This window comes from Cyprinus carpio, chromosome A11, assembly GCF_018340385.1.
Source record: "Cyprinus carpio isolate SPL01 chromosome A11, ASM1834038v1, whole genome shotgun sequence".
NCBI classification, from domain to species: Eukaryota; Metazoa; Chordata; class Actinopteri; order Cypriniformes; family Cyprinidae; genus Cyprinus; species Cyprinus carpio.
The window spans coordinates 24830414-24851396 of record NC_056582.1 but is presented as its reverse complement, the minus strand read 5'-3'; the positions used below and the strand labels follow the sequence as shown (position 1 = coordinate 24851396).

General features: G+C 37.4%; 1 protein-coding gene across 1 annotated transcript in view; it reads right to left on the bottom strand.

The window, feature by feature from the left end:
• Window positions 1-4386: 4386 nt before the first annotated feature.
• The window catches only part of LOC109050433 (zinc finger protein GLI2-like), a 192111-nt gene continuing 175514 nt past the window's right edge, over window positions 4387-20983 (bottom strand). The window contains exons 8-13 of the mRNA XM_042766989.1: window positions 15947-16081; window positions 13089-13238; window positions 11527-11691; window positions 9328-9609; window positions 7379-7703; window positions 4387-7268 (exon numbers count right to left, since the gene is read on the bottom strand). Of these exons, the coding sequence (XP_042622923.1) occupies window positions 5128-7268; window positions 7379-7703; window positions 9328-9609; window positions 11527-11691; window positions 13089-13238; window positions 15947-16081 (3198 nt within the window). The 3' untranslated portion in view covers window positions 4387-5127. The remainder of the gene's footprint in view (window positions 7269-7378; window positions 7704-9327; window positions 9610-11526; window positions 11692-13088; window positions 13239-15946; window positions 16082-20983) is intronic.

The window sequence follows — 20983 nt, the reverse complement described above, 5'->3', positions numbered from 1 at the left end:
AGTTTTATCTATATTTTTGAGATGTGTGTTTTTTAAGTGGCATTTGCATCGGAAGTCTTGGATAATTAAATAACAACAACTTGAAAAACATAACATTCTATGTCGCAAACCTCATTTTTTTTTTATAAAAAATAGCCAACTTTTATTTAAAACAATTAAAACCAGTATTATACGTGAGCAAAAATATCAACACACACAAATGCAATCATGTCCCTGGCCCTCTATAGTACATGCCTTATATGATCTAATAAATAAATATAAACTGTTAGCATTGACTAAAAATGATCAAATCTGAAGACTATTGAATTTTTCTGTTTAATAAAACTAGTCAAGTTTAAATTATATCGCAATTTTAACTAAAACATACAAAATCAGGGGACCATATATACAGTATATGCCCATTAGGCATAATATTACCCTTTGGCGCATGAAAGTCATTATATGTTCTAGTCATGAAAAAAATTAACAAGAAAAGATTATTAAAATGTGATTTCCTGACATCCTATTTAGACTGAAAAAAATATTTAGTACCTTGAGAATAAAAGGATTTAAACAGCATTCTTGAGGTCAATGGTACGATCTTCCTCTTCCCTCTGCCTTATTGAATAGATGATGCGGATATCTCACAAACAAAAAAATAGATAACAATTTATAATGTTATATTTTTTGGAAATAATTCCGTAATATGTGTAAAAAAAAAGAGTGTAAATCTCTAGAGGTTTTTGTAGCCTATCGACACATCACTGGTAACCTGGACATGGTCGTCAAATGAAAGGGGAATCTGATCTGTCTTTGATGTTTTCCTGAGTTTCCGGACACTGCAGAAGCCTGAGTCTCTCGTCAGCTTGTCTGATTCACCCTGCTCATGTTTGTGTGCGAGTGTGACCCAAACGGGTCGGTTACTAAGGTCAGGAAGAAGAGATGAACCTGTGTTTGATTAGGTGTATCCAGGGAAGGTTAGAGCTATGGCTGGAAAATAACTATAATTAAAGGAATAGTTCACCCAAAACATTAAACTTACCCCATGATTTACCCACCCTCAAGCCACACAGACAGTGTGTATGACTTTCTTCTTTCAGACGAATCCAATCTGAGTTATATTAAAAAATGTCCTGGCTCTTCCAAGCTGTATAATGACAGTGAATGGGTGTTATTTTTCAGTAGTCCAAAAGAAGTCCAATAAAGTGCGTGTGTGCTTCATAAATCTTAATGTGACTGATACGGGTGTGGGTGTGGGTATAGTGTTATTGTTATGTGTAAATGCATTTTTTTTAAAAAAATCCATATTTAAAACTTTATCAACTGTAATCTCTAGCTTCCGCTAACTGGCCTAGTGTAAAGAGAGAGAGCAAAACAAAACACAAGTCACGAATTAGAAGTACAAAACGAGGATGTGTAGAGATAAATGTCGGAGGATTTTGATAGAAGCCAAGAGAAAACTGGTTTTCCTTTGATAAAGTAAGGAAACTATGTATCCTTTGCTCCTGTAAACAAACGTCGGTTCTCGCGAGACTAGCATATTCTCACCGGACTTAAAAGTAAAGTTTTTAAATATGGATATTTTTCTTACAAAAATGCATTAATTCACTTCAGGAGGCCTTTATTTACCCCCCATAGCAGTGTGGGGCACTTTTTATGATGGATGGATGCGCTTTATTGGACTATTTAAAATAACACCCATTCACTGCCATTATAAAGATTAGAAGAGCCAGGGCATTTTTAAATATAACTCCGACTGGATTCGCATGAAAGAAGAAAGTCATATACACCTAGGATGGCTTAAGAGTGAGTTAATTATTAGGTAATTAAAATTTTTGGGTGAACTATCCCTTTAAATTTGCTACCTATTAGATTGTGTTTTATTAACGTCTACCCCAACCCCAAACTTAACCTTACAAAAATGCAGATGTAGTTGTTAATTATTCAGCATGACACATATGACACAGTATTATTGTGCGCATGCCCAGTAGGACAATCTGTCCGTAGTTGTATCCCTTCTAGCCGTAACCCATGGAAGGGCCAGTTCATTGACTAGCAGTGGCCCCTGCATGTATATGTGTGTGTGTGCGTGTGTGTGTGAGAGTCTCGCCCTGCAGTGTGTTAATTAGCGTCTCTTCCTGCCGGGGCTGCCCGCATCTTTAATTGATTGATTGGCCGGTGTGTATGTGGAGTTCTCCGGTCTGCTCTCGCTGCTCACCCAATCTGTCACGCTGCTACTCATGCGGACAGCAGCACTACATTTTACAGCATCGTTAGCTCAGTGATCTCCTGAGCCCCGCTCTCAACACACACCATTACCAAATCCCACAAGCCCATGCTCTGCTTCTCCTATATATCCGTCTGTCTTTCTCCACGGCTCTCGGTGGACTCTGAGGGAAACCTAATAGATGCTCGTTTCCTGTCCCATATAAAGTCTGAGATGACACTGTTTGGGATACTTTCAAGAGAGACGGACAATGTTTACATTCACGTCACCTCATCATAAACATTAATCAGGTTAGATGCAATTTTTGAATTTAACAAGACTGTTAGGGATCTTTAAAATGCCATTGTATAAAGATCTTAGATCATGTAATTTTTTACAACTTACAACTTCTGTAGTTTTTTTTTCAGAAAGACATTTCATCAGCTGAACAACGAATATGTTGTTAAACAAAAGCACAATCCATCCCTTACGAAAATTAATTTTTTAATAAAACAACAAAAAACAAGTTAAACCACTGTAACCACAAATTAACCATGTTTTTGTTACACTAAACATAGTTTAACCATGGTATTTGTAGTAAAAGGGTTAGGGTTAGGGGCCAAAATGTAAATATGGCGCTACCCTGATTTAAGTTTCAATGCAGGTTAAGTTGCATTGACTGTGTTTGCAGCTTGAAGCATTTTTTGAAATTAAAAAGTATGTGCACTGTTTGTTGCATTGCACTTACAATGGAAAAGACATCACAAGTATCACCACACAGAAAAAATATTTAAGTTAAATTCTATTCTAGAATTTCATATTTCATAGCCTTATTGCATTTAACTTTTATCCAGATGAGGAATGATGCAACAAAAAACAGTTTATGCTTGGAGTTCAGTAACATAAGGAGTGCCACAAAGTTCTCAGAAAAGTATGAGCTAGTAAAGACGACACAGAATGGATTTCAGCTCTCATCGTGTGAAACCAATAATCCTGGTAACTTTAAGGTACATGTAAGGATACAAAAAGGATGTGATGTAACACAACACTTACTTAAAGACAATCCATCTTTGGGAATAACGTCAGAAACACATAACCAAAAGTTCACCCCTACAGAAAAGCACTTTCACTGCTTTAAAATCCTCTGGTATTCTTGCCCCATAGACCTCCACTGTAAAAGTGTTTACAAACTGAGGGACAAGTCCAAATTGTTGTCACTGGCAATCAATAGCATGTCAGAAATGGCTGTGATAATCAAAAACCATGCAAATATGATAATTTTTATTAAAATTCGTCTCATCTTTCTAAACAAATTGCTCTAGATAGCATGCACACTTTAATTGTCTGATATCATTTAAGGCAGATGCAGTTCTCTCAGAAGGTCACTAGGGTCATGCCTTTACAATGTCTTTCAACCCACTGCACGTGCTCTTGCAATTTCCCTTTTGTCCGCTCTCAAACTTCAACGCTTTTTGCCGATTTTTCTTTTTTCTTTTTCATCCTCAGGCTATTCCTCCTAAGGCTATTTTCCCTGCTCTTTCATTTCTCAGAGAGAATACGAAATTCCAGCTATCAGAAACTGGAGATCAAACGAGGCCTCGGCTGAATTCACTGTCAGAATAAAACCATTTGTTCCTGAGGCTTTTACTCCGAAGACCTCGTCCCTGGACCGTTTGCTTCTTCAAGTGTGTGTTTTATGTGGTTTAGGCAGGCTCTCCTCTGGGTCAGTCTGCCACTGTTCATTTGAGAAAACATGGCGGTTTACTCCAGAACCTACTCAGTATGCACATGATGTGCGTTCAGTTCTCTTAAAGCAGCCCACTCTCAAACAAAAATGAAAAAAAAAGAAAAAAAAATCTATTTCTAAAGTCGCATGACTGCTTTGGACTGTTCCCTGACTTGTTTTCAAGTGGCCGACATGTGGCATACAAGCAAGAGAAATGCATTACCAGCACAGGATAAGAGAAAATTGCATTTATCTTCTACATCCGTCAACATTCAAACATTGTAATTACAAGAACTAGGAAAGTCCAAAAACTCAATTCCTGTAGCTCATGCATGGTGCTAACAACGGCAAGGTCATTATTCCCAGGGAAAGTACACTGAATGTAATGCAACTAAACTAAAGGTATTAAACTCTTAGTAGAATGTTCTTCACAAATGCCCTGCATCTAAAAATGAAGAAGCAAACAACACTGTAGTAGAAAAACAACAATACTGTATTTCATAAAAAAATGTACAAAAGATATCTACATGATCCAGCCTTGTAAAAGGAATCTGTGTACAACAGGACAGTTTAAACATATTTCTGTATATTGAGTTCAACAGTCCAATATAATCAGTTGTGCTCAGAGTTCGATTCAGACTCGAGGGTTGCAATCTCTTTAAAGCGCTGTTATGTTCCTGTGATTCCATTCAGGTCTTCAGTGAATCAAACAAAAATGAGTGATTCCGATTCTGAACCACACTTTCAAGTGTCAAGTTTTACATTTCATAATATTTTATCTGCATATTCACTTGGAACCTCTCTCCTTCCTAGGAAAAACAAGGATAGGAAGCATAATATTACATTTAATTTACAGAATATACAAAACCTCTCGATAAGACACAGTCCCGTTCTGCAAGAGTAATGTAATTCCTGCATATGCTCGTGCACAGCGAGGCACTTGTTCCTGTGTTCATGTCGTCAATTCAGAAGTCGTATAAAAATACAAGACTGTCGCTTATCAAATTCTCTGTCTGTTCATATGTGCTGTACATACACTGGTCTAAGGCAAAGTATGGCTTCTTGAACAAAACAAAAAGACAAAAACTAATACTATACATAATAATACACTTTTAAAAAGCATGTAAAAATGTTTATGCAATATTTTGTCCATGTTCAAAGTCATACACCTTAAAAGCCGTCTCTTTAAATCTTGTGCTTGTACTTCCTGTTTTTCCTATGACATCATATTGAGGAACTTGCTCTCCTCTGCAAGCGCAGTCAGCATGGAGCTCATGTCTCCGATGGCCATGTTGCCGATTCCTGCTGGTACCGGAGGCAATGTCACTGAGTTCCTGGGCGTGGTGAGACGAGAGGAATTCTGGGATAGGCTGCGGAGGAGAGTGGGGCTTAAAGTTCCGGACATGAAGCTGGAGTGATCGCCATCATCCAGCATGGCGTCAAAGTCGATCTGTGGATGCTCTGCTCCGTTTGAATCCACTGTGCTGGAGACCTGATTTCTTTCAGGGGAGCCAACGGCGGCCATGGCTGCGCTCTCTGCATCCGCCATTCCCAGACTGCTGGAATCGAACATGTGAATCTGCCCAGTGTAGAATATGCCGTTGGTATTTGTGCTGTTAACACCCACGTCAGCTGATTTTTTGGAACTGGCCTCGGAGGTGTCATATGTAGGGCTAAAGTTGGATTGTGGGTAACCATGTTGCTGTGCTGCAGTTGTCGTTGGCCCTGAGAGCTGCCCGCTGTAGGGTTTGGGTTCTGTGGGCGGCCTTGGCTGTAGCAGTCCGTGGTTTCCGTTCAGCATGGGATTCTGGGCTGGAATGCCATAGCCTTGCTGGTTGATGCTCATCTGGGAATAATTTCCCTGATTATTTGGAAAAGTGGCATTGCTTTGACTAGCTCGTACCCTGTTATTCTGAACACTGCCAGGCTGTGCCGTCAGCGTTTTACCAGACGGACTCAGCAAACCTACATTGATATCATTTAAAGCAGAACCCTGATGGTAACCATACAGAAACTTCGCCTGCTCTGTGTTAGCTGGGCGTAGTGGTTGCTTCTGGTTGATCCTCTGGGAATTAAACTCGTTATTCCGTTGCACGTGATTCTGCTGGGCAGTGTGAGTGAGGTTGTGACTCATCAGCCCAACTTGTTGGTTGGAGCTGATGTTCTGAAAAGGGCTGAGGTTTTGTTTTTGTTGGAGTGCGGTGGGGTTTCCCCGCCCTGATCCCTGCTTGGTTTGGCTGTGAGATAAATCGACTGTCCCTGAACTGACCTCGTTCCACTGCACCGGCATCTGGCTCTTAGTGTCACTGGGGGAACCTGGAAACGTCTGCTGGGAGCTCGGAGCTGCAGTTTGACTTGTTACAGCATTCAAGTTGGCCTCTACCAAGGCTAGGCGTCTCTGGTAATGGGACTGCTGCGGGGAGCCAAAGCTGTGAATGCTCTGTCCAGGGTGGTGGCGGTACGCTGTCCCTGAATGATGGACAGAATCTCTATTTTGAGATGTAAGGTAATGAGTGACATCATCAGGCAACATCACTGCATCATCAAGACCATTGTCCATGTCACTCGCCACGGTTTCTAGCACCACATTTTCAGAAATGCTAGGAGGTCGGGGTGGATATGGGTGGTGGTTTACATTACCCTCAGACAGGCTGTTGATTTGTGAAAAGTGTCGACTGGATGCAGGAGGGTGTAACGACTGATAGGACAAGCTGTTGTAACGTTGCTGGAGGGAATGCTGCTCTGCACCTACTCTTCTAACTGGGTCGCTCGCTCTTCGAGTGATGTTTCCGGTCACCTCATGGGGCAAGATGCTACGGTTAGCATAGCTGGTGTCACTACACCTTCTGGGAACTGAAGGGGGATGGATAGGGAGCGTGGCCATTTCATGGGAATCCCCTAACAGGGCCATCCGAGTCCTCAGACTCATGGAGTCCATATTAGGAAGAGGGGTGGGTGGAGCACCTCCTGTGGCAGCAGCATACTTGGCTTTGAGTCTGTAGTGTTGGGCAGGAGTCAGACTGAGTAGACTGGGGAGTCCTCCACATTGGCTGGCCTCGCTGGACCTTCTTGACAAATCGGTGGAAATGGGGTCATAGGAGCCGGCAGAGCTGATGTTGTTAAGACGGCCACCAGGTTGTGAGGTCTGGCTGGACCGACGACTGGAATAGCAAGGCGAGATTCCAGATGAACGACGGCTGAGGGTGTAAGCCGAGCTCGTGGTGCTGGCTAGGCTGTCACGGCGCTCCACCAGCTGACTCAGAACCGTCGTCTCCCCGGGACAAAGGTCACCCAGGCGTGGGCTGGAGATGGAAAGCCCTGGATCAATCAGACCGCCAGAACCTTCCAATAAAGAACCTGCAACAGAGAGCAGCTGAATTTAGAGAAATAAAACCTGGATTTGGGGGATGCATCAGCGGATGGACATGTCATCAAATCACGGTTTTAGTTTTGGTTTGTTTACTCACCGGTACTGATGGGTGGCAGCTTGGTGCAGGGGGCAGGAGGAGTTGGGTTTGCCCAGGAGCACGAGTCCCTCACCGACTTCAGCTTTTCCTGCTTCAGGTGCGTGAGTCTGTAAGCAGGGCTAGCGTTCTTCCTAAGATGAAGGCCTAACATTCCTGTGGAGACGGTGGAATCCACAAGGGGCGCGTCGTCCAGAGCGCTCAGATCTCCCATGCTGCCCCCACTGAGTCCCGTCAGCTCTACTCCACCGTCATGGTGGGAGGCACTGCCAAGTGGTGACGGCTCGCTGCTACATGATGACTGACCACCAGGGCTGGACTGATACATCTGAGGGTGACAGATGGAAAATGTGATTACCCAAGAAGCTCAACGGAGAGAATGGCTCGAAAGGAACAGAACACAGACGCAGCAACATGCAAACACAAGACCCTTACAATCACTTTCCCAAGTGTAAATTGCAAATAATGAGCATACTGAGTCGAGGTTTGGGAAAACACCCTTCCTCAAGACATATCCCACATCTTTTTCATCCCCCTCACGATCTTCTCAAAGCTAGGTTAAGTGCCTGACAAATCGTTATTTCCTATGGCAACCTCTTTGTGCATTATGCATGCGGCCTGACATTAATACACAAAGGGGAAAGCTCTCGATATAAATAAGGTAGGCACGTCTTTGTATTCACGTCATTTGACAGCGGATCTCTTGAATGAAGCAAATGTATTCTGTCCCCACGTGAACGGGGGAGCCGTTCTTGATCACAGCTTGATCACTGACACTATTTGTTCAGGACACAAAAACAGTCCCACTGATATAATATTAATTCATTAATGGCTTTTATCCTTGAGTGGCGGGCGGGAGCGTTAGATCTCTGGATGGTGGGGGGTTAGGGCTGGATTGTTGGGGTGGAAGCCCATGGGAAATTAGAAGCCCTCTGTGAACCAACAGATCATGGGGTCCAAATTATTTGATGCAGTGATGAATTCAACACCCAAATGTCTTAGTCTGGAAGAGGTATATATCATACTGTATCCTAAATTTGATTTTACGGCTCTGTGTGTGAGATTTTCATGATATAACCCCACAGAAAAAAAAAGAAAGGATTAAATATATATATATATATATATATATATATATATATAAAAAGATATATATATATATATATAAAAAAGAGAGAATCATGTTTGAGACATTTACCATGCATACTGAAACTGGGCAGCTGACATATAGAGAAACATCAAAATGAAAAAAATGTGGATAGAAATCCAAATGCCTGCAAATTGGGGACCATTTAAAAAAATGGACCGGTCATGAATTACCCAACTAGCGTCTTGTTGACTGAGTCAAAAAAATAATTTCTAAATGTACAAATCTCCTTGAAAATATTGCTAATCAGGACCCCAACAGAAACTAAACGGTTTACAATGTTAGTTTAAAAAGTGGAAGATACATTTGCAATTTATGTGCAATAACTTTCCTATTTATTTCCTTTACACAATTATATTTTGATGTTGGTCATAATCCTTCCATTTGTCAACTGCCCAATAAAAATAACTGTGGAAAATGACTGATATTAAGACATTAAAACAGGATCTGCGCTCACCTCAGTAAAGTCTGTCCTTACGGAAAGTGTATGGGAGAGAAACAGAAAAGAGATAACAGGAAGCACATGTAGAGAGAGCGGTTAAAGATGGCCGTATCTCTGCGGCATGCTTTGTTAGTATGTCTGGATTAGCATAACCTCTAATAGACAAAAATATTTGAATGCATATTTAATCAGCAATGAATAATATATTTGAGAGTACAGATTACATGCATGCATGCATGCATGCAAAAAAAATGACTCTTGTTATTCAAATTACATACATTTTGTTATGCATCCATAACGATTAAACACAATAATTTTTTTGGGCCAATACAGTTTGTTTTAGGCCTCGTTCACACTAGATCTTACCATAGAGTTCTCTGTTTTTATGGACTTGACCTGCAGATAGTCCTCGACTCCTCTAGTCGTGCTGTTTGCTTCGAGTTTCTCCTCTGCCGTTCGACCCGAAAGCTTGGTCCCCGCTTCGTTCTCTCCATTTTCCTTGGGCGGATGAGGTCGGGATGGTAGGTCGCCGCGTTGTTTCTTGGTGACGTGAGCTTCGGGGCCGTGGACGGTTTTGACGTGTTTCCGGAGCGAGCTGGGATCGGTGTAGCGCTTCGTGCAGCCCGGGATCTTACACACGTAGGGTTTCTGAGGAGATAAATATCACTCGGTTTCACATGACCCTCTAACAGTCAAATGTACGACTTTGAATTAGAGTTTTATCTCTTCCTGTTAAGTCAGATTATCTTCAAATGGATCGGTAGATGAATACACAATTAGAGGAATAAATTACGACGCGTGCGCTGACATACTGACTGTGCGAATGCTAAGCGTTTGTGATGCATGGCTGTTTACTAATAAAGTTGAGACGAAATTATCTTTCTCCCTCCTTTAGCTCGTGATGGATCAACCAAGAACGGAAATGGCGCCAGGTTTCATTTTCTATGCATGGTCTGCAGGTGGTCTGTTTCTCCGTTGGGGACGTACTTGATTCTCACTAATGTTTTGTGGGTTGCCGTACTCATTAGCTTCACAGCTCATTATTCACACGCACACATTGTGCACACGTTGCTGGTTAATGGGACAGCGCTGGGCGTCCAGGAGCAATCACTACACATGATGAGGGAATGTGTAAACAAATCTAATTTTAGCCTAAATTTGTTAGCGTATGCTGAAAATGGCACATTTACATAGCATTAGGCAGTTAGCAGATCCTTAATGCCACAGTGAAGTAGATTATCTGATCCATCCTCTGAAGAACGACTAGTGGGGCGACCCACGTCTTTGCTCAAAGTTTATAGGAATAGTTCATCCAGAAATGAATATTTTGTCATAAGCTGCTCACCCTCATTGATTGATAGCACTTTGTGGAGCTGAAATTTAAGTTGTTTTTTGAGGTAATGCTCATGGTCACGATCCACTTTCATTGCACGTAAAAGAGCAGCTTAAATGTCACATAATTTGCCAAGATAACGTCTAGGTCACCCCAATATTAAAAACATTAATTGTATTAAAAGAAAATAAATCCTCTAGGACCATTAAGAGGGCTTGCATTTTGATATTATTTTCTTGATTCACCTACTTAATTATAATTACTAAAATAAATAAATAAATAAATAACATAATAAAATAAATCTCATTCTCATTACTGTAATGCAAAACTATTAAAATATTATTTATTAATTTGCTTTATTAAATATTTATACATCATGATAGCATTTGTTGTACTGCTGTTTTATTTATTTCAATTATTTATTTAAATAAAAAATGTATTACAGAATTATGATTGGCCGTTCTACATTAAATTATGAAAAATCAGAAGTAAAAAATAAATTTTCTATTATTTTCTATATTTATATTATTTTTTCTTCACTAAATTGAATATTTATGCATCATGTTAACATATGTTGTATTGTATTTATGCTTATTTAAATAAAAATGTATTACAGTATTTTCTGGGCTGTAATACAGTAAATTATGAAAATATCAGATGTAAAAAATTAATAATGCAAAAATATTTATTTCAACATTATTTTCTATATTTATATGACATTACATTACTAAATTAAATATTTACATATCATGGTAGCATTTGTTGTACTGCTGTTTTACCAATTTTCAATTAACAAGGTATGCTTATTTAAAAAAACAATATTACAGTATAATATGATTTGGCTGTAATATGGTAAATTATATTTAAATAAATCTGAAGTAAAAAAGAAAATATCAATGCAATAATATTAAAATATTATTTTCTTTATTTACATTATTTATTATTTTACTACATTAAATATTTGTTGTACTGCTGTTGCATTTATTATATAGTTGTAAAACAATAAATTACTCAAAAGTAAAAAAAGAAAATAATGTGCAAAACATCTTGAAGGGTCCAATTATACATAAATATTTTAATATTTTAGTTTTTATTGATGTGTATACATCCGTTTTTTATTTTGATTTGAAATATGACCTGAATGTGTTCATATCTGATTCTTGTTTGAATGACAACAATGTAAGTAGTTTGTGTAAACAGAGTCGTGGCAGGATGGAGGTGTGTGTGTTTACCTCGTTGGAGTGTGTGCGGTTCTGGTGTTTGGCTCGGTCCGAGGCGTTGGAGAAGGCCTTGTTGCAGCCCTCGTGCTCACACACATAGGGTTTCTCTCCGGTGTGTGAGCGCAAGTGTGTTTTCAGATTCTCCAGACGCGAGTACGCCTTAGAGCAGCCCTCGAACTGAAACACACACACACACACACACACACACACACACACACACACACACACACACACACACACACACACACACACACACACACACACACACACACACACACACACACACACACACATTAAGCTCACTCCCGCTGTGTGTGTGAATAAACCACAGCTTCAAACAATCTCCAGCGTTATTCATTTTTGTGCACAAACACAGTTGCTGATTCAATGCTGATCACCACCTTTACATGAATGCATTTGACAGATGCTTTTATCCAGAGTGACTTGCATTGCATTCAAGGTATTTTTCTTGCATTGCATTCATGTTCATGCACTGCATTCTCTGGAAAACAAACTCATGAGCTTAGAGTTGCTAGCTTCATGTTGATTGTTTGGAATTCACTCTGAATTCTGCTTGGAACACTTTAACACGTTTAATGTATATGTGAGGATAAAGCTGTGTATAGTGTGAGTTTACGTAGCTGTAGTATGAGGACATTAAAAAAAAAAAAAAGTTTTCTTAGCTGTAGTTTTTAGATATTTTTAAATTATTATTATTTTCTTTAAAGTATAAAAATCCAAGTTTTTGTAACTGTAGTTTGTGGACATCTGCATTTTAATGTATGTATGTATGTATGTATTTTGTATTTAAAAAAGATAAAAATGCAAGTTTTCATAGCATTAGTTTAGGTTTTTTTTTTTTTTTTTTTTAAGTATAAAAATCCAAGTTTTTTTTTTTTTGCTGTTTTATTTTATTTATTTATTTATTTACTTTGTACACACATTAAAAAAAGAAGTTTCCTTATCTTTAGTTTGGGGACAATATCATTATTATTATTATTATTATTATGATTTGTTTACATTTTTTAAAGTATAAAAAAATCAAGTTTTCTTAGCTGTATTTTGAGGACATTGTATATAAAAAAAATATATATATATATATATATATAATATATATATATATATATATATATATATATATATATATATATATATATATATAATAAATATATATAAAATATATATATATAAATTGCTAGTTTTCTTATCTGTAGTTATGGGACATTTTTTTCCCCCAATTTTTTTTTTTATACATTTTTAAAATCTAAAAATCAAAGTTGTCTAAGCTGTTAATTTGGGTCATTTGCATAATATATTTTTTGAATTTTATATTGTATACATTTTTAAAGTATAAAAATATACTGCTGTAGCTGTAGTTTGGGGACATCTGCATTTTTAATTTTTCAAAAAACATTTTTTAAGCTGAGAATAATGCAATTTTTCTTAGCTGTAGTTTGGGGACATTTACATTTTTTAAAATGCTTTTTTAAAATGTTATTTTTAATGTTTTCTTTATGGTTATGTCCCTCATGCAGACAGCTAGTTAGCTGTAGGTGTGTGTGTGACTGACTCACAGTGCACTTGTGTGGTTTCTCTCCAGTGTGTCTGCGCATATGAACCACCAGCATGTACTGTGCTTTAAAGGGCTTCTGCTCGCGCGAACACTCCTCCCAGCGGCACACGAACTCCTTCTTCTCCCCGTGGATGTGTTCATTATTGATGTGCTGCGAACACACAAACACAACAGCTCACTTTGACTCTGTGTCTCAGACGTCTTTTCTCCTTTTGTAATGTCAGGGCTGTGTTTAAGGTCTAATTGGCCGCACAAAAACAGCACAATTGGCGTCATTTGGATGCAAGACTTGAGAAAATAAAGCAATCTGAGCTTCTGAGGAGCACATTTGCCTATTGGCCAAATGAAGAGCAATGCTATCCATCACAAACATCTGCGTTCTCTACATCTGACAGACGGGAATAAGAAAATGTGATGGTGTGTGATTGTGAGAGAGTGTGTTTTTAAAGCTGTCTCTGGTGACGGACGAGAAACCTCAGATCTAAGAGAGACGCAAATTTGCAATTACCAACAAACACAAACGTCTTTTAAAGCATTCCTGGAAATGAACACAAAGCGGCTCCAGAAAGAATCTGTTCACTTGAAAAAGTCTTGATGTGATTTATTAGATCAAGTCTCTGTGTCTGTGTGTCTCAAACTATATAAATAATATTTTTAATATATAATATTAATTATATTATTAGAATTATCATAATAATTAAATATATTATTTAATAAAAATAAATTAATTTAATATAATAATTAATATTATGTGTGTATATATATTATTTAATAATAATAATTTAATTTAATATAATAATTAATATTGTGTGTGTGTGTGTGTATATATGTACACACACACTAATGTTGTTGCATTAGATTAAATGTCTACATCTATGTGTCTCAAATGCTGCAGGATATTTTATAAATATGTAATATATATGATTTTATACATATATAATAGATTTTTATATATTATGAATGATATAATTATCTTATGTATAATATACATACATATATAATTTATAATAATATGGTTTATATTATATAAACTTTAAATGTATACTGAATTATATTATACTATTATGCTTTTAATTTTATTAAATTATATGTTTGATTATATAAACAAACATAACACACAATTATATGTTTGATTATTTATATATGATTTCTTTTAAGCTTTAAGCTAATAAAGTCTGAATTTGGTCAAAGGAGTTTTTTCTGGTGTGTGTTCACGACTGACTGCTTTCTGTGTGAGGGTCTGATGTGCTTTCCTGAGACGGGCTTGATCTATCCCAGCATGCACTTATCCTGTGGTGTTTCTGTAGCATTCCAGCCGATCAGTGAAGCAGAAAGAGGAGACGGAGAGAAAGAGGCGTCCGTTCCACTGAAACACACTGATTCACTCTCACTGTCTGTTCAGTCACTAGATCACACACTCGTCATCGTCTGTTTACACAAGTGATGCACACTGATAACGGCTCGTTACAGGCTTAAAGAGCAACACAGCGCCTGTGTGTGTGTGTGTGTGTGTGTGTGTGTGTGTGTGTTATCAGTGATCCAGAGCAGTTCAGTGTTGTACGACATGATGGAAAGTCTACAGATGTGGCCATAATGATGCTCTTTGTGGAGGATGTGTGTGTGTGGATTGTTTCCAGCTCCTGAATGATTCTGAATATTGAATATACAGAAAAAATCTAAATATTAAATATATTTTGTATATAAACTTTATTAATTATATAAACTATATATCATATTTAAAAATCCCAATTATGGCTTTACATCAACTACTAACACTGTACATTAAAATATTGGTTGGAATTGAAAATCTGGCATTAAACTCCAGTATTTGAAAAAAATCGAAATATTAATTAATTTATTCATTTATAAAATTCAGATTTTTTATTATAATTTTTTTTATTATAATTAATATTGATATATATGATATAATAATGATATATAAAATTCAGATTTTTTTTAAATAGTTAACATTATATATTAATTTTATCAATTATATTTAATATTTAAAAAAACAAAAAAACACAATTATGTGTTTACATCAACTTATAACATTGAACAAATTCCAAATTTTGGTTGGAAATGAAAATCAGGTTGAAATTAACCTCCAGTATTTATATCTATCTATCTATCTATCTATATATATATATATATATATATATATATATATATATATATATATATATTAAATTAGTATATATAACAAATTTGAATTTTTTAATATAATTAAACTATATGTAATTTTTATTATAATTATATTATATGTTTTGATATTATTATAATTCTGGTAATATAATAATAGAATATAATTAATATTATATATAGAATATACAGTCATTTAACTCTTTATTTCACATATTTTTCCATATTTATTTTCTTCTAAAGCTGCTCAGTTCCACATGGACAATTCAGATCATCTGCTGAGACAGATTTACGCTGTGCCCTTTGGGTCACAGGTCAAGAGGTCAGAGGTCAGTGACACCTTGTGCCACTCAGCTGCCCCGGCCAAAACTGACTCGGTAAACTTAGGTTAAAAGACGGGACACCTGTAAACCACATGGCACACAAAAACAATAAGAACTTTCTCATAATGCCAAGCTCCAATATGATTGGCCGATTCCTCATTATAAATGCAGGAGAGGCGGGCTCTTCCTAAGTGGGCGGTCCTTGGACAGAATAAGTTCGGAGGTGTTTAGAACCTATTAAATCTTGATTCTGCTGGTATTCAGTATTGACTTGACTCTGTTTCAACTGAGCGCAGCTCTGAAACGCTCACCTGTGTCAGCCGTCTGTCAGACTATCCCCTAACCGCCCTCACACACACACACACACACACACACACACACACACACACACACTTACATGCACCAGCTGTTCCTGCGTGTCGTACTCTTTGCTGCAGCCCTCCCAGTGGCAGTTGGTCTCGTACACCACCTCAGCCTCCTGTTTGCAGTCGTCCAAGTCTTCCTTCAGGTCCACTGCGCCGCCCAAATGGTCCTGAGGGGGAAAAGCAGCGTTACGGCATAAACGCTCTTTAGCGGACCGCTTTGTTAGCAAGTGAAAATGGGTCTCATTTGGTATTAATTGCGTGAATTATTTGTAACTGGATTATTACACAAGAGATCTTCTGATGACAAATTTCCGCCTATTGTTAATGAATTTGGAGTATTCTAAATAAGTTAGTTAATTTGCATAAAACACTCCCTAACCATCTCCATATAAAGGCTTTCCTATTCAGCCTTTCTTTTCTTACTCTTTATATATAAAACAAATTAAATATATTTAACAATTTATTTTTTTATATGTGTGGTTTCAGTTTTCCTAAGTTTTTGAAAATTTATAATCATTTTTAGAAGAAAATTATTGGTGAATCATATGTTTATGAAAACAGACTTCATGACCCAGTGTTTGAGAAATACAGCAGACGAGAATGTTTTGATTCGTCAATGCCTGTGTCACATTTTTTGAACAGTTTACACAATATTTAAGCCAAATTTATGCAAATCAAATTTTGTAGTAGTATTTTTCTTCAAAAATACTAAAAGTAGCCAAACCATCAAGTTTTATATATTGGCAAACAACGCACAGACTAAAACGCACACCCAGTTTTCATCGGACGTTAATTTAACATCAGAAAGAAGTCAACACCAACAATACATAGATGTTGAATTATGGTTGAAAATGAAAATCGGTTTGATGTCAAAATCTGGAGTTGACTTAGAGTCAACGTTAAACATAAGACAGACATTGAATTTGGGTTGGAAATAAAAATCGAGTCAAAAACCCAACGTTGGCTTGTTGTCAACCCCTTTAATTTTGGATTGACGCCAATCTCCAACACTGGCTTTATGTTAACTTCTAACATTGAACACGTTGATTTTTGGTTGGAAATGAAAATCGGTTTGATGTCAAAATCCAACATTGATATTGATCTACAACATTGGACAGACATTGAATTTTGGTTAAAAACAAAAATCGTTTTGATGTCAAAAATAAACACTGGTTTGACGTCAACCTGCAACACTGGTTTTATGTTAAAACTGAACACAAGTTACATTTTGGTTGGAAATGAAAATCCGGTTGACGTCAAAATGTAGTATTGGCCTAACCCTAACCCTAACCCTAACCCTAATCCAACTTCCAACATTAAATAGATGTTGAATTTTGGTTGTAAATATCAGATTGATGTTAAAACCCAGAGCTGAACAACGAACACAAGTTACATTTTGGTTGGAAATGAAAATCAGGTTGACGTCAAAATGTAGTTTTGGTTTGGACAGACGTTACTTTTTGGATTTAAAGGTAGGTTTGTTGGATTGAAGTTTCCTCCACAACATTGGATAGATGTTGAATTTAGTTTGGAAACGAAAATCGGTTTGACGTCAAAACCCAGAGCTGACTTGACGTCAACTTTAAACATAGGACAGACATTGAATTTTGGTTGTATATAAAAATCGAGTCAAAAAACTAACGTTGGCTTGTTTGGGTTAACGTCAAAACCTAGTGTTGAATTGACATCAATCTCCAACACTGGCTTTAAGTTAACTCCTAACATTGAACACATTGGATTTTGGTTGGAAATGAAAATCGGTTTAATATCAAAATCCAATGTTGACGTCGGCCTCCAACATTGGACAGATGTTGAATTTTGGTTGGAAGTGAACATTAGGTTGACATCAAAGCCCAGTGTTGGCCTAACCCTAACCCAACCTCCAACACTGAACAGATGTTGAATTTTTGTTGTTTAGTTGTTGGTTGGAAATGAAAATCAGATTGACGTCAAAATTTAGTATTGGTTTCATGATACAATGGACAGATGTTAAATTTTGGATGGAAAGTGTTGGTTTGAAGTTTCCGCCAACATTGGACAGACATTGAATTTTGGTTGGAAACGAAAATCCGGTTTGGCTTCAAAACCCAGAGTTGACTTAATGTCAAGTTCCAACATAGGACAGATGTTGAATTTTGGTTGGAAAAGAAAATCAGGTTGACGTCAAAATGCAGCATTTGTTTGACATTACCTCCATCAGTGGACAGACGTTGACGTCAAAACACAAACGTTGAATTTTGTTTGCCAATGAAAATTGTGTTGACATCGAAACCCAACGTTGACTTGACGTCAGAAGATGTTGAATTTTGCTTACATAATACCATGACTTAAAGGGGTCCAATTATGCTCTTTTACAAGGCCTTGATTTTGTTTTGGGGGTGTACTAGAACAGAGTCTCATACAAGGTTGTTCGAAAAACACATTATTTTTCACATATTCTACATTATTGCAACATTTCTCTCCCCAGTCTGGCATGAACAGCTGGAATAGTTACTGTATCAAATGAAGGCCCGCCTTCTGGTTTACGAGATGTGCTGTGATTGGTTAGCTGGGCCAGTGTGTGTTTTGATTGGCAGCACTCGGCGTCTGGTCGGGAAATGTCATGCTCCTTACATTCAGTGTAAATACTGCATCAAAATCAAATCAATTTGGGGTCGATTTAAATCCGGATGACTGTAACCACTCTAAGTGTGTCTGCCTTGGAAAAGCTAGCGTGTCTCCGACGTAGTGATAACACTCGTTGTCTTCTCTAGCGCAGCTCAACCAGGTCTTGTATCATTCGTCGATCTTTATGATTTCACAAATTCCGGTAAATATGCGTTGTAGTCCAAACGAGTCGTTCGTTGTAGTTTTTGAAAAGTGATTTCTGTTAAATAAAATATCTCCTTTTGAATTGGACTTTGAGCTTTGCAACTTTGCAGATCTTTTTTATGTTCAAACAGCAACATTACAGACTAACTAAAGTTGAAAAATTGAAAAAGCATAATAGCACCCCTTTAAACCCAACAAAATATCAATGTCAGCTGTTGTGAAACTGACATTATATTTTCAACCTATTTTCAATCAATGTCCTAAGACGTTAGCGGCCACTGGGCAGACAAACGGTGTGCGAAACGTGCCGTTGTGCTCTATATCAGCACTCCCTGAACGCTAATATATTATTTACTTAGCCAGAATCGTAGTAGGAAGACGAAACATTAATTGTGAGCTTGTAGGGACACGTGTGTGGTGTTAAGAGTGATCGGGCCGCTGCACTACTGTGGGTACAGTGTAACACACACACGCGGTATGCTGACTACAGCATGTTTATCTCTGCCCCGTGAGCTATCTTCATCAATTCTGTTGGCCCCAAGACGACGCCAGCAGCCTTATTCCCCATGCATCAAGCACCAACCAGCCGCACCGCCAAGAGCAGCCGCAGATTTGTCAAAAAGATGAGCCAACGCGAGAGAAGGAGAAAGAGAGGGGAAAAAAACTCTCAGGTGACAATAACGGCCAGCCAATATTTCATTAAAATGAAGTGCTCTGGCACAGTTTACACGGCCGCGAGAGAAACGCGGTGAGCGAGCGAGTCAGCGCGAGTAAGCTCTTATCAGCTGGAGTTTTTCTTTCGCTGTGCTTGTGAAGAAGGGGGTCAGGGGACGCCGGTGGCTCCCGGGGGCCTCCTGGCCTGTCATTGATCAGTACGGAGTGTTTCAAAGAGGTTTTTTTGAATAACAGGACACATGGGCCATTTGCTGCCTGTTGTTTATTTAAGTTTTCCTTCTTCTGTTCCATAATCTAGTGAGCTGCCTACTAAGACAGCATTTTTTAAGGGATCATGGATGTTTTCAAGCCAGATTCATATTCATGTGTATTTCACAGAGAAAGCAATCCCAGAATACACCGCTACAACCTTAGAAAAAGTTTAATTTGCAGTCAAAGATGCTGATTGCCAATAAAAAATGCAAGTAGTAGTTATATATAAATCTAATTAAAATGGAAATTAACCTTAATATAACACATTCAATTATTTTAAAATATACCACGCACACAAACATTAATGTTTTCATATTTTTGTATTGATATAAAATTTATTAAATTATTTTAAAATACACAGCACACACAAACATTAATGTTTTCAGATTTTTGCATTAATATAAAATATATTTAATTATTTTAACATTACATATTAATCTAATAAAGTATATTTTATTTTAATATTCAGTGTATATTTTTTTTTTTCATTTTTATAATATTATTATATTAATATACTAATTCAATACATTCCGGTTTATATTAATATTACAATGTAATATAATATTAAATCTGCAGTGAATATTAATATAAAATTAATTAATATATATATATAATAAAATAGTTAAATCTTATTAAAATTGAATTTATTGTTATTTATTTGAATACTTTTAAAACTATTTTTAAATACTACATTACACACAAAAACATAAATATAGCTATAATTTAATTACATTAACTTATTTATTAATATATATAATATATTAATATATATATGACGTGTATGACGTGGACAAGTCAGCTCACTAGGTTTTGTGACAGAGCCGCAGTATTTTCTTTACCGGAGAGCAAGGCGACACAGGTTGCGCTTTCCGTACCCAATCCATCTCTGTCTTGACCTTTGACCTCTTGTTGTTCAGGGGGGTTTACCGTGCTGCTGACTGCAGAGTCGCCAGTTGTGTTCTAAAGAAGGAGGGAAGGAGAGAAAGAAAAGCAGTCAGATTGGAGTCGCCACCATCTGCAGCAGAGGAGTGTGAGCACATGTGACACGTGAACGCAGTGTTTAGCTAAAGCCCTTCCTGCGACTCTCGCTGTGGCCCAAAGTGCTGACAGAGTCAGTGTGCGGTTTGGAAACGCTGTGTGGTTCTGCTTCTGATCAACAGAGCTCCTGCCTGCTGTCAGACGGCTTCATGTCAGACGCCAGCAGCATGTGCTCTTATATGGTGTGTGCAGCTTTCAACTGTCATCGCTCTCATAACATCCAGCTGATTTTTTATTATGGTTTTTTTTTTCCATTCAAATTAATTAATAATTAATTACAAATAATAATAATA